At 30.1% G+C, this 15,345-nt stretch overlaps 1 protein-coding gene across 3 annotated transcripts; it reads right to left on the reverse strand.

The window, feature by feature from the left end:
- Positions 1–3,208: 3,208 nt before the first annotated feature.
- On the reverse strand, positions 3,209–6,584 carry LOC7482907 (protein TIFY 6B). Of its 3 annotated transcripts, none has more exons than XM_002312417.4 (7): positions 6,301–6,584; positions 5,504–5,571; positions 4,916–5,106; positions 4,747–4,831; positions 4,307–4,634; positions 4,062–4,116; positions 3,209–3,581 (listed from the first exon to the last, which is right to left on the reverse strand). In XM_002312417.4, exons 1-7 carry the CDS (start codon positions 6,386–6,388, stop codon positions 3,512–3,514), a joined length of 885 nt encoding a protein of 294 aa, XP_002312453.1. In that variant the 5' UTR covers positions 6,389–6,584; the 3' UTR covers positions 3,209–3,511. The 3 variants fall into 3 exon arrangements, with proteins under 3 accessions (XP_002312453.1, XP_024463469.1, XP_052311242.1); XM_024607701.2 differs by having other exon boundaries at positions 4,916–5,208; positions 6,301–6,579; XM_052455282.1 differs by lacking the exon at positions 4,062–4,116 and having other exon boundaries at positions 3,433–3,581; positions 4,916–5,208; positions 6,301–6,582.
- Between the last annotated feature and the right edge of the window lie 8,761 nt (positions 6,585–15,345).

Below are 15,345 nucleotides of genomic sequence, written 5' to 3' on the forward strand. Positions count from 1 at the left end.
GACAGCCACTTATTGTCCCCTGTATGAGCACGTGAATTTTGTGTACGCTTGACGACGAAACCAATTGATTCCAGATCTCTCCAGCTCTCCCCCGTTTGTATTTTGTCTGCCACTTTGCATTATTTATTATTAGGAAAATAGATACGGATATTTTTTGTGATAAAATATATTAAAATAATATTTTTTTATTTTTTAAAAATTATTTTTGAAATAGCATATTAAAACGATTTAAAATATATTAAAAAAAATTAATTTTTTTAAAAAAAATGATTTTTTGTGGAATCTGTTCTTTCTATCCCTGCCCACTCGTTAATTTTCATTTATCATTGAGGATATATATTTCTCCGTACGTAATTTGAAATCATTTTCTTTTTATTAACATCCATGTAATTTAACTCTTCATTCTCTTCCTAATCACATAAAAATATCATGCTTGTTACGTTTCTGGTCAAGATTTAGTCAATGTTTGGAAAGATAGTTGAAATTGTATTTTTTTTAAAATTATTTAAAATTAATTTTTTATATATTCAGATTATTTTGATGTTTTAATGTCAAATAATTTAAAAAAAATAAAAAATATTATTTTAATACATTTCCAAACAAAAAATATTTTAAATCACAACAATTATCACACATCTAAATACCCTCTTAATCTATATCAATAAATATGAAAACACCCTTATATTTTATATTAAAACGTGTTCTCGTAGTCTTGATGAATATTGAGTCCTCAACCTTTGATTTTTTTTTTTTTTCATGATATGAATTTAATCACCATGATTCCATTAAATTAATTCGAATTTTTATAAATGAGTTGCATAAACAATGCTTTAATAACTTTTGTTGTGATAAAAAAAAAAAGTGAAATTACCTGTAATTGAAGTTGTGATGGTAATTAAAATTAATCAAAGAACTTCTATCCGGCGCAAACTACGAGAGGAAATGTCACTCAATCACCGTCAGAGCTTGTCTGACATGGCCGTGACTTTTAACTTTGGCGTGGACCAATTAGACTGTTAGCTAGCTATTGTCGTTGTAGACTTGTAGGCTTGTAGCCATTGCTTTATGTGTAAAATGTGTTCAATAATACTTCCATATTAAAAGACTTGTTTGTTTATAACGGTCATTATTTTTTTAAAAAAAAATTATTTAAATATATATTAAAAAATTATTTTTTTATTTTTTTAAATTTATTTTAAATATTAATATATCAAAACCATCTAAAATCATAAAAAAAATTATATTAAAATTAAAAATTAAAAAAAAAACTTCAGATTTTTTTAAAAGTATTTTTAAAATGAAAAAACAACCATACTCTTAAAAAAAAACTTTAAAGGTTATTTCCTATATATTTTTGGTATTGTAATAATTTTTATTTTTATTTAATAAAAAAAATATTTGATTTGTTAAACAATTTATGTTTTTTATTACACATCACCTATAATTGCTTTTTAAATATTGGTTTTGTAGAAGATAGAATAAATTATTTTTTATTTATCTTGAAAGCAATAATTCATCTCATATTATTTTTAATCAAATCTATATTTTTAAAAAATTTATTTTTAAAATCACAACTAGAAATATTTTTTTAAAATTTATTTTTTAAAACTGCAATTACAAAAGTAACCATATTGTCATTCTAACTCTTAGCTTCCAAATAACTTTTAAAAAACCTTTAATATTCCACCATATTTTTCGTTGATTTTAAATTGGGTTTGATACAAGAAAAAAGTAAAAAAATATATATTAAAAAAAGTAAGATTTAATAGCGGTGTTGCCCTTGGATCATCGTTTTAGTTTTTTTTTTTAAAAAAAAATTAATAACATCATTTTAAAGAAATTTAAAAAGTCAAGTAGAGTTTTACTTGGGTTTTGACTGTCACAAGTTCATTTATAAAAGTCAACGACCAAGCAACTCCTGACTTGGTTTGACATAAATGTCCTCAACTAAGTCCTGACTCAGTGGGTTGACCAACCTACTAGTCTAGTCCCAATGTAAAATACCATAAAATTTGGTCCCCTTCAGTTAAATGAGGGACCATAACCTTGAAAATTAAAATGTACCTTTTCTAATCTAGACGAATAGGTGTTTGGTAGGTTAAATAGAAAGAAAAACAAATAATTTTTTAGTTGAAAAGTATTTAAAAAAACAAAAACTATTATAAAGAAGCTTAAGCCAAAAGCAAAATTAGTTGTATATATATTCGGGATTGTGGTAGTGATGCCGGTTTAAATTGCTTTTTGTTTAGAAATGTATCAAAATGAAATTTTTTTATTTTTAAAAAGTATTTTTAATATCAGCATATTTAAACAATTTGAAAACATAAAATTTTTTATTTTAAATAAAAAAATAATTTAAAATTTTTAAAAATACAGTTTGCACCATATTTCTAAACACACAATGCTATTGTAACCAAAAGCTGTGTAAAATCTTGGTAATAAAAATATAATTTTTTTTTTAGTTTAACGTGGGTGTCCGGACCAGCTTGCGCGCACCTCGACTAATCACACGGGCCCTGAAGTTAACGACCATGTAAGCCTCCAGTAGCTATCATATGAGCAACCATAAGGCTCGAACCTGAGACCACAGAAAGAGCAAACCTCTTAATCCCAAGTTCTTATCACTGGACCAACACCTAAATGGTTAATAAAATAAAAATATAATTTTAATCATGCAACAAATGTGCTTTATGTCCCATAATCTTACGAGTAAAGAATCCAAGAGCATTAACAAGGTAATGGGGAAAAAAACAGGCAAAGGAGGAAAACCCTACACTTGTTATGTATTATATTAGTTTATAGTTGAGATCAAAAAAAAAGTTTTGAACATAAAAAAAAATATTAAATTGTAAAAATTTGGTTCACATTGTTATTAAACTCAAATTAATAAATCAATATTAAATTTATATAACTCAATTTCTTGTCTAAATCGATTATAAAATTAAATTTTATATGAATTGCTTTATCATGCAATGAATTTAACAAGTTCAAAAATAATCTATATAATAAATAAATAACACAATATTTTTTTAATTTTAAGACGATAACATATCAAATTAATCTAGATTTCACTGCTTAATCTATCAAACCAAAAATCCAAATCATGAACTCCATTAGGTTTTATAACTTTGTTTGTTTAAACTATTTTTTACTTAGTTGACGCACGAAATAAATTATAAAAATCAATTTAAAATAAAGAAAAAAGAGATGAAAAAAAAATACAAGTTGCTTCTTCGTTTACATGAATAGCAAAGCATATGAATAATAAATCAGCTGAGTTGTACACCTCTAGTGTATAGTAGAATAGAATAGAATGAGAGTTAAGTTTGACGATCAAACAGAGTCGTGATTACAATCATTCTACGAAATAAAACACTACTAGCACCTTTAACTTGCTACACAAAATCTCAATAATTATTCCCTTCTGCTCTGGCTTCATGCATAGTGGTCCACTCCCTTTTCTTGCTAAAAGAGGAACTAGTTCAGGCTGCAGAGATTGCAGATAACTTCCTTAATAGGGTTCAGGGTTGGTAAAATGTGGAGATTTCTTATTGAGGTTGTATGGTGCCGCATTCATCACCCTACATTCACAAAAAAGGTATCAATTCAGGAGCCGGACGATTTAGTTGAGCTAATCGTTGCATCCATAACATCACTACATTGAAATGCAATTTTTCCAGGAATATAGCAAAGGTAGTAGTAGTATATTTTTATACTTTCCACCTTTTTTTTTTTTTTTTGAAAAACTGATTCTATATTGGTGGTAAATGTGCCCCTCATGCCCAAAGCAAAACAAAAGGCAGGCTTTGAAAATTCTGGAGTCAACTCCAGACATAAGGTGTCTCCAATTCCAGGCCCCGACTTCTCTAAAGATATAACTACCACAGAGGCAAGAGTTCTAGGCCTAGCTAAATTACGCATAGTAGTGCATCTCCACAGGTACTTGCTTTGGCTCCCCATCCAAAGTGTAATTGTTAATAATTATGAAATGGATTTGAGCATTATGGTCAAAGTGATAGTGTAAACAAGCATCTTTAGTTCTTCCTTAAATAAGAACTCACCTTTCCTTGCGCTTCTCTAAAAACCGAGCCAATGATGCTTTTCGAGCCTGAGGGACTGCAGTGACAGAGGTTGGCAATCAATTATACATTGCAGATGTAGACAAACAAAAACCTAATCTGTAGACTATGTAACAAGTTCTGAATGAATGTGCTGCATAATTTAAAAATCCTTTAGTTGGAAAGTTTTTCAAGGGGACAATATATGTTAGAATATCACCCTCTTAAGAGAGAAAAAAAGATCATACCAGATGGTATCATGGTGGTTGTAGTAACAGATCCCACTACATTTGCTGTCTTTGTATGCTCTGGTTTGGTAACATGAGTGGTCAAAGCTCCTGTGGTTTTAGTTGCCATGATTTCCTCAGTACTAGTTGACCCACTCCCTGATTGGGCACCAGTATGTGATGGGCTTGAGAGACGAGAGCATGGTGGAGTGGACATTATAGGTTGGTTCACAGGACTAAGATCAGCTGCTGCTGGCTTAGAGCTAGATGCCTGGACTTGGACTATTGGCTGTGCTAAGTTAGATGAAATGGAAGGCCCATTTCCAGCCAAGAACATGATTGCCTGAGCCTGCGTAGGATTCCATAAAGAAACCAAATTTAGGATCACCATTTCCCATTAGACAATAAATTAACAGCCGGCACACACATTTAGACGGAAGAAAGAAAGACCAAGAAAAAACCTTCTCAGGGGATATATCATCATAGACATTGACTGAGCCAGCATAAAAGATGGTCAATTGAGCAGGAGACCCAGATGCCCTGACACTGTTCCCATAAACATGTTTCAATTGATGTTCATTGTAAGAAATATTTGGAAGTGTTCATTTAAAGAATAAAGTGATACCTTACCTTGAGTCTGTTACCCCAGCAACAGAACCAACCATTGGAAGAATTGAATGTGGAGCTGTGACAGGAATTCCTCCTAGCAACTGTGGCTTCGTGGTAGTCCCCGCCATATTCTGACCAGTTGCTGGATAATGATTCTTGAAGAAATGGTTGCCCATAGAAATTGGAATTGCATGATTGGAGACTGGAAACATCTTCACATCATGAGGATGATGCATAGAATGCACATCGTGTTGCACAGGATAAGCAGTCAGTGAAAAATGAGTCCCACCTTGTCTATTGAGATTGAATAATTTCTATATGATAAAAATCCATGGGGGAATAATGACATTAGCTCTTATATATGAAATAAAATGGGATTTGATGATAAACATTTGCTTAAATCCTAGCACCAAGGGAAATATTCGTCCAGCTCATTTTAAATAGCAAACGGAAGTGATAAAGTTTGTTCCTTCAGGATTTTTAAGCATACCCAGCTGATAAGTTGATTATTCCAGGGAGCTTCGTTAACTAACTTTCCATTGATGCCTAACAGCTACTCAACGTAAACATATTATTAAACACAAGGGATAGGAAGGAACTATACCATACCTGGATTTCAGCCGTGGAGTGACGAGGGGTGGAGACCTTGTTAGAGAAGGGCCACTGCATCCCTGAACCTGTAGCAAATCGTATAGATTTCAACAAAAGGATTAGCAACTGCATAACCTTTTAATTCAAAACAAATCCGGGAAAGTAACATAACACTCAACTTTTGGTCACTATCAAATTAGGGAAAAGGAAGCTCAAACTGTTTGAATCAGACTCCAGATGGCACACTCTTTAAAGCTAAACTGGGAAAATCAACCTATTGTGTATAATCCAAAATTGCTTGTTGAGATAAACAGTCAAACATATGAAGACAAACAATTATAAAATATCGATGTAAACAGGCACTGATACAAAATTGAATCTTTATCTCACAGATATAATCCGTCAACAGTAGATATATGGCGACGCACATATATGCACATATATTGGTTGTATATATACACTGTATCAAACAGATAAATTCAGCAACGATTTTTTTTATAAAAAAAACCTTCATAATTTCTCAACGGTATGAGACAATTACTCTTTCTTTTCATTTATTCAATTCGAACATCACAGTCACAGACTCGCGGCTGCACCGGCCATGCACTCAGAATTAACAAGGTACAAGAAAAGGAGAAAATTTTCCACACCAAAGCAAAAGCAAAGCTACACGATTTCATATCACAACTAATTCTAAATATAACTAAGCTCACAAGTTCATTTTAATGCTAGAATCACAAAACCAAAGCAAAAGATGAAAAAAAAAAAAAAAAAACTTTTTTTTTAAGGCAAGAAGAAGAAGAAGAAGAAGATACCTGACTCTTTACACCCATCAGCGTTTACCTCCTCCTTAACCACAGCCAGTGGTTCTCTTGAACTCAAACCCAAAAAATCTCTTTCCATTTCACTCTCTTCAAAAGAACTAGCTTACTACAGAGAATTCAGCTAAAACCAACCTCGAAAGACGAGCCCAATTACCATACGGATCAATCAATCGATTTCTCTTCTCTTCAAAAGACCAAAATTCTTGGAGAGAGAAACGAGAGAGGAAACCCAACAAGCTTCTACTATTTAAAACAGGAGAGTTTTTTTTTTTTAAGGTTGTATAAGATCTTGACCGTTAATTTTTCGAAGAATTATCAAAATACTAGGTGTGATAGTTACCGGTTTATCCAGTTTGGTTACTGGTTTGTCCGGTAACACAACACGTGCGAAACTCTTTAATGGACACATTACCAGCAAGTTGCTGCAAGCTGGCCCACTTGTCGGTGGTAACTCCTCTCTTCGACTGAGAGTGTAACACGTGTACTTGTCACGTGAAGAGTTTCTCTCGGTGGGTTGATGAGCTCATCTTTATTTTAATAGCTGTCTCAACTCATATAAATTATCGCCATAAATTATCAAAGAGTGATGTGTAATTCATCTCAAGCTTCTTCTTTTTTTCTATAAATGATTACACAGCATTTTCGGGGTTTTTTTATTTATTTATTTAAGCTAAACACTTAAACTCTTTTGTTATTTGCGGGTGTAAAAAGCATATTTTGAATTAGTTAGGTTTCATTTGGAAGTATTGTTAAATATGATTGAAAATATATTTTGCTTTAATTATAATTTTAAATGTATTTGATTAGTTAATATAAACCATAATTTTAAATGAATTCCATTAAAAACACTATTTAAATTTTGGTTACGAAAAAAAAATCATCTTTTATAACTTTTTTTTTCTGAACTGTAGCTGCAAAAATTATTACAATATTAAATACATACTATCTACCCAGCTATAATATATATTTTAAAAAAAATAATGTAAGAAGAATAGAATATCAGAAAACTAAGACGCTCATTTGTTTGAAAAGTTCCGAAATTATAATTTTTTTTGGTCAAGTTATATCAAATAATTTGATTGAATAACTCTCAAATTCTCATGGAATAAAGGATATATGAAGTGAATAAATTGCTCTTTATTGTTTATAGATTTTGCGAGTGATTACTGTTATTGATTATATTTTTTACATAAGTGTTTTTTTATAAAATTATTTTTGTATTGTTTTCTTTGTTCAGTTTTAAGGTGAAGGTGGAGTGACGTGGCGTCATTAATTTTTTATACGTTACGATATTATAATGGTCCTTACTGAAAGTGCCGGTTTTAAAATGGCACATGTGGTATCATTAATTAATCAATTCTTCACAAGTTACTTTGTTTATTTTAGTGATCTTTAGTGAAAATAACAGTTTTAAATAGAAATGTATGTTCATGATTGTGATGAATAAATGAATGAACAATTTTAATTGTGGAATATGAAATAAAAGAATAGTATATAAATAAAAGAAGAGACGAGGTGCACGCAAACTAGTCTGAACACTCATTTTAATTAAAAAAACACCAGTAAAATAAATAAAAAAAAGTAACCCACTTATTCCAAGCTGGTAAAAGTATCTCCTCTCGCAAATTTATGAGTTCTTCTCTGTTGCAAACTATCATCTCTTCTAACAATCTCACTCTCTTTCATAAACAAAGATTTACAGGTAAATCACCACCCTCAAGTTATTTTCTCCTTCAAATCCACATATATTTCTGTTATTCATATACAGTGAAGCTCCTCTTTTTTCCTTTTTCTTTTCTTTTTTAATTTTCTTTTCTTTTAATTTAGCAATTTTTTTTCTAAATCTAATTCCCATATTCTTTTTAACAATTATCTGGGTTGTATTTGGACATGTCAAGTCAATTAAATCATATAAGTCAGGGTATTTTTAAATTTGTCAAGTTAATTAAATCATGTCAGGATAATTTTTGTATGGTTTAATTTTAAACCCGGACTAATTAAGAAGTACTTGGGTCAAGAATTTTTTTGTCGATTTTATTCTTAAATTTTTTTTATTAGTTAAGCGGATTGTTTTTGGACAGACCAGGTCAATTGGGTCGTGTCAGATAAACTCTCAACACAGTTTAATTTTAAATTTAAATTTGATAAAAAATTAAATAAAAAAGTTTTAATATTGATGTGGTGGGTCTGATTTAATTTAATGACAATATTAAATTTTTTTTTTGCACTGTGTATTTTTTTGTCGCGTTCAAGAACAATTTTGATTTAACCCAGCCTTGTCTGATTATCTAGCGCTTGCTGTAAACTAGTTCAAATCTGGTCGGTTTTAACCCAATCTTGAATGATATGAGATTTTAGGGCATTACTTTGTAGAGATATACAATTACGTGATAAATAACAAGACCTTTTAATTATTCGTCGTATTTAGAGAAAAAGGTCTAGATATTTTAAAATAACTCGTAGAATAAATAAATAAATTGAATTAACAAGGACATGGGAGATGCCATTAGAAGAAATTGTCCTCTTTCAGTCCAGTCAAGTGAGCGAATGAATGGAGAAGGAAAAGAAAAGAATAAAGGAGAGAAGCGCAAAGTTAAGTGGACAACAAGATAAACCAATCAACCAGAAAAGGAGATTTATTTCCGTGCGGATGATGTGTATATGGATCAAATTTAAGGAATAAAAAGGCATTGTCCTATCAATACAGAATTTTACAAGCCTGCACCACTGCAAAAGCAAAGCAGGTCAAAATAGATTTTTTTTTAATGTAGAATTAGCATGATTTTTTTAAAATATTTATAAAATAACATGTTTTTAAAAATATATAATGAAATAACATCATCTTTACATCTCGCAATTAAAAAACACAACATGCATGACTTATTATTATTCATAATAGTTAAATCTAAAATAATTGTAAAATAGTTTCACATTTGAAAGGGGGGACACGATAGGAAAAAAAAAAGAAATAAACCCAAAAGACACACCGAAACTTATATTATAACACCACCAGTATCATTAGACAAATCTTAATTAAATGAATTTAATACCATAAAAAAAAATCATCAACAATGATCTGAGTGGCTACACTTGCCATCCAAATATGATGGGGTGATTCACTTGCCCGAGACAACAAATGTATTCACTAAAATCATTATTAATAAATTTTTTTAATAACATTAAATTCGTTTTGTCAATATCTTTTTATGATACTAGTGTTTTTTGTTAGAGTTTCTGTGTTTTTCATATTATTTTCCTCTCTCCTCAGTCCTAACTCGTAATGTGCATCTTATTTCATAATTTTTTTATAAGTTTTTATTATAAATAACAATAACTTGTGTATATCATGTGTTTAAATCGTTATATGTATAAGCTGTTTTATTTTATTAATTTTTTTAAGCTGTGTTATTTCATAATTTTTTTTTTTTTTTTTAAGTGCTAGCCGTAAAAATATTACCAGCATCATTACTTCATTTGATAATAAATCACTGTATATCCCTTGCCATGGAAAACAAGTGAGAAACGTTTCTGGCCTACTTAAATTTCTCGCCTTAATTTAAATAAATTGTACCGTGCCGTTATTTCGTAAAAGTAACGGTCTGTGACATTATATTGTTTGGTAGTCATCGGGAAGGAACAGATCCAACACGTGTCGCAACTCTATTGAGTTTCTCTCACAACAGTACCCACGTACTGTCTGTTTCTGTCGCTGACAATTGTTACGTGTCAAGGTTAACGGAAAATACCAAATATTTACCGTTTCTCAGGTCACGTGGTAATTCTCTGGCCACCAATCTCACGTGTCTTTGTGCACGCCTCTATGTCTATGCAGTGAATTTTTTTTATTTTTAGAAACATGTGGCAAATCAATGAATGTTTTGATTTACGGCATAGTTTTCCAATTTCTAGAACATTTATTAGTCTTGTAAAAATATGGTATCTACGTAACACTTAAGTGTTTGTTTGATATTGTTGATTTTATAAAAATTTTTTTATTTATTTATCAATTATTTGAGTTACTTCTAGACTCAACTGGACCATGTAAAGATAATTTTCATGCAAGTTAATTTTATATTTATATCAGGCAAAGAATGAAGTTAAAAAGTTTTAAAAGTAATTTACTAGATTTTACATGTTAATAATATCAAATAATTCAACATGATATAGATATTTAGTAAGACTAGTTATTCCTTGAAGGAATAAGATATTTATTTTTTCAAAGTGGTAATTGATCATTTACAACAATCAAAACTAGTTAAATTATGATTTTTACACTATAGATATATAAAAATAAATCATTACATGATAACGATTCACTATCAAGTGAAACAAAACTTGTTATTTTACTAATTATAATTATCAGAAAGTTACATGTCAATAAGATTTTTTGTATGGAACAAAAGTTAAATATACATAAATAATAGCACTTAACTTAAAAACAATACACATAATTTTATATAATAAGAATTGTTAAAACTTGATTTCCAATTAAACACAGCACGTGTCTTGAAAGCACACCTTATTTTTCTCTTCTCGAATTTGAAAACTAAAATTGATGTTAATATCTGAAATTAACATATATTACCCCTTTAAAAAAATTAAAAAATTAGTAATTTTTACATATTTAGTCGTCGTATTATATTTTGATGATAAAAGGTTTGAACTTGTATCTCTAACATTTAATTTCAAACTCTAGCACACTTTTTTTTTCTATCACTAGTTTCTCTTTTTTTTAAAAAAATGTCACGACAAAGAGTTATGAAGAGATTAAAGATCATTTTAATCCCAATTGAACTATAATTAATGACTTTTATCACTAACTTTAATACAGCACCAACATGTTTAACATGCTATAAAAGATTTATTTTGCTAATATGATGGTAATTGTAGGTTCATGTGATCGTTAATTTCAGAGTCTATAAAATTAATCGAGATACACGCAAGTTAATCCATACAATCATATTAATAAATAAATAAAAATTTGTTATCGGAATATCTCTTAGAACAACTGGCATTTTGAGGACAAGATAAAAATTTCCGTCGGTTTCTCTTATGTAAATTATGATTTTCCGTTGTAAAAAAAAATAAAATAAAATTGTGGATTTGTCAAGATACAGTAATTTCACTTGATTGCAGGTTAATGTTACAATATGTTTTTTTTAACACGTTTTCTTTACTTTTGAAATCATCACTCTTCCTACGCAACTTTAAAACAACTAGGTGATCATGGGACACAGAAATATAAATCTATTAAAATAATGATGCACTTAGTACGACCTGTGTTTAACAAAGATCACTGAAGTAATAGAAGAGTGAGCTTGGAGGATAGACAACTTAAGATGAATATGTATTTTTTAAAAAATTATAAATGAATTTTTTTAATATATTTAAGAAATATTTTATTATATTTAAGAAATATTTTATTATTACTTTTGATGTGTATCTGATAAGTGTAGCCTTGAGTAATTTTTATTTTATATTTGAGGTTTTTTTGTCAAGTAAAAATAATTTTTATTTCATGAAATATAAATTACAAATAATTTTATTCATTCTTAATTTAGTATTTTCTCATATAAGGAGAAAATAACTAATTATATGAATATTTTAATTAATTATCATCCAAATACTAAATAACTTGTTTCTTAAACAACATATTGTCTCTTGAAATATTATCACGTGATAAATAGTAAGACAATAGAGATACTTTGATAATGAAAACACTGGTAACACAACGAGGAGGATGGTAGTTAGAAGATGATATAAATCTTTATATTGATTACAAGGACGGTAGTAGCTAGCGGTAATAGTTTCAAGGTCAAAGAACTCGAGTTTCAGGGTTATTTTGATGGGTTTAAAAAATACCAAGACTAAACTCTAACTTAATCTAAAACATTAAGGATAAAATTGCTGGGTATATAGCTTTATTGATCAACGTTTCATCCCACCACTTTGTATGGAGAGAGGTTCGTAAAACTTTCTCTTGCACATATAAAAGAGAGCGAGGGACGCGCAAGTTGACCCGGATACCCATATTAATAATAATTAAAAAAAAAAAGCTAAGGGATGGGGAGAAAGATTGAACAAGGCATAAAAATATGTAAATTTCCTCTTGTCCCCTTGTTAATTCTCGAATGGGATCGTGAGAATAGCCAGAAATACCCAGAATGATATTTACGAATTCTCTTCTCTCAAGCAACGTGCACAGATCCATAAACTTTTCTGTTCTGGCTCCACACATACGTTAGTGTAATGCAAAATTGAAGCTCCTTTGTGAAGATCCAATTCACAACACTTCCGTGTATAGAGAGAGGGAAGCACTAATAACGTGTGAAGCCAAAACCATGTGCTGGAGCACTCATAATTACTCTATTGAACTAGACCATGAGCTAATTAGCCTGTTGAACTTAATAAAATCTTGCCGTTTATTTATTCCTTTTTTTTTTCTGGCCTGTGCTCCGAATCAGTATAGGTGTAGTACACTATCCTCCAGAAAGAAGAACAAGCTCTTTTGAGGAAATATATCAATAATTTTATAATAGCACGGGAAGTTGAGTATTCACAGTAGAAACGCATTTGTGGAGTATGATATTGCAAGCCCACTGTTTTTTTCCTCTCCCCTTTATGCGCGACATCATTATTGAAAACCTTAAAATATTTGAGGCTAAATACGGTTTAATATCAACGATGAATCAAATTGAGTTTTTTTTTTCCTCAATTTTTTCTTTTTATATCCGGTTAATTTAAGATTAAATCGATTTTGATGATATTTTTTTGTTAGCTTGATGTAGGGTCCTCATAATACCAATAAATAAATTCAATACTGATTGATGATTGATTTAACAAAATCAAAGTTTTTTTCTTCACCATTCATTCAAAGTTTCTTTTTTGTTATTTAATTTTTTTTGATCACTTGATACTGGAAGTAGGCCATACCAAACCTGCCTAAACAAATCATAAAGTCCATCCTAAATAAATCTAATATAAAAATATCAAACTTTTTTTTTAAAAAAACCTCGTAGCGTCAAAAAAAAATAAAAAAGTAAAAAGATTTTTCCTTCATCCCACGACATGTCGCGAGGAATCAAAACTAGAATTCATGATTACAGTGGAGAATCTGAACAACATACTTCCATCAGGAAACTTTATAATAAGAGCACATGCGAATTATATATAATAATGAAACATACTGCTCGGTACACGCGTCTCGTATAAAGCAACTATTTTTTTAATCCTGTACCGAACATTCTCGCTCAATTTTAATGCCAAGAAAACTTGAGGGATATTCTCGGTTCCTTCCTTGTCACTAAAAATCAAACACCATTCAAGGCATGTCTTGTCCTAGCAAATAAAACTCTCTAGTATCGATGCAGATGAACCTGTCTTGATTTAAACTAAAAATAAAGGTGAAAATTCAGGCATTGAAAGGAAGGAAGGAAGGAAGGAACTTTCTCGAACACACAAAAAGCCTAGCGATCCATCACACAAGTATCTGTTCTTATCCTGGCAAAGCAATTTTTAATGGTTAAGACAGAGATTCTCCCTAACAAAATCAAATTTAGTTGGTGCGAAGACACGGGGGTAAGTGGTTTTTTTATTAAATGTGATTATAGTTAGCGAGAAGATATGATCACAGACCAATCACATCAAATAATTTGTTCAGACATTTATTAGACTTTGACTGATAGTTGAGGAATTATCTCCTCTCGTCTCCCCTGTTGTTTTTGTTGTGACCCTTATGTTATAACTAGGCCAGCTAGATATATTTGGCAATTAACAAATAAAGTCACGTCTGCTAAGGATGATCTGCCTAAGGAAAATGGAAAGCGCGACCTGTGCTGGGCCATGATCAGACATGCGCCAGCTATAATTCCCTGTCATTCATTCATATATATATATATATAATATTTTTTTTCTATATTTTTTTAAATAAAAACTTATAGCTGTCAAATAAATTTAACCTAGGAAATGATTTCTTAAATAAAGAATGTAAGATAAAAATTCAACCTAGAATCCTACTCCAAAATCCAATCCCATAAATAAACATCTGCATTTTGTTTGCTCTGACCAATAAAAATCTTTTAGAATTCTTTGATAAATGAATTGTTTTAGCTAATCCATACAAACATTCTTTGAACCACGGATAGTTTATATACAGTATTTTGATTGACACTTCGTCTATTACATTTCTTTTATTTTTCTGTCAAATAATATGTTTCTATATAATATATCAAAATATTATAAGAAATTGGATAAAAAATAAATTCCACAAATATTATAATAAAACATAAATTATAATATGATAAGAATCATCATAAAAAATCAACTTTCTATATTTTAATGACTTTTCAGTGCCTTTTAAAGGAAAAAAACGTGATTTGTATTCAAGAGGTTTTATATAGTTTAAGTTGAATTATATTCATTAAAAAAAATATAACCTAATGATTTAGTACATTTAACTCTTAAACCATTATAATATACACCAATGGCTGGTTTAATTTGCGAGTTCAAGGACATTAGAGAAATAAATAGATATCATGATATAAAAATAGCTTAAGTGGCGCATAAAGATTATTTGGAAAGTTCTTGCAAGCTATAGATTATTTTTGTATTCGATTCTTCACTTTCCATTGCTTGAATAATCCTTCATTACCAAGTTCGATCAAGCATCTCTTTCAGTGGCTTGCCCTAATCAAATAAATGCCTTTCTCCAAAAGTTGCAACGTCACTTATCTGGGCTCTGAGCCCTTCGGCCTTTCCGAAGTAGAAAACGACTTTGAGCCCATCACACGCGTGATGTCGAATTCTTGTGGTGTCCCACGGGATAGCTGCCAGTAGTTTCTTTCCGGGATCGCTAGCTCAAAGCTACATGTGCTTCAAGATCTAGAGAATCAAACCTAGATTTTCCATGTGATATGCTCCTGCACGAACCTATGAAACATGGCAAACTTACAGTGATATTTACTAGTTTGTTAGTAATAATAAAAATGTATATTCTGGTACAGGTTAGTGTATATATATTCTGTAAATTGCAGAGGA

Source organism: Populus trichocarpa, chromosome 8 (genome assembly GCF_000002775.5).
Source record: "Populus trichocarpa isolate Nisqually-1 chromosome 8, P.trichocarpa_v4.1, whole genome shotgun sequence".
NCBI lineage: Eukaryota > Viridiplantae > Streptophyta > Magnoliopsida > Malpighiales > Salicaceae > Populus > Populus trichocarpa.

Bases quoted from the DNA above. Each gene is read 5' to 3' on its own strand.
- LOC7482907 (XM_024607701.2), bottom strand. From the start codon at position 6,388: ATGGAAAGAGATTTTTTGGGTTTGAGTTCAAGAGAACCACTGGCTGTG. The intron at 5,209-5,503 runs GTATGGTATAGT...TTTATCATATAG, and splicing joins ACTCCACGGCTGAAATCCAG to AAATTATTCAATCTCAATAG. The intron at 4,117-4,306 runs GTATGATCTTTT...CTGTCACTGCAG, and splicing joins AACCACCATGATACCATCTG to TCCCTCAGGCTCGAAAAGCA.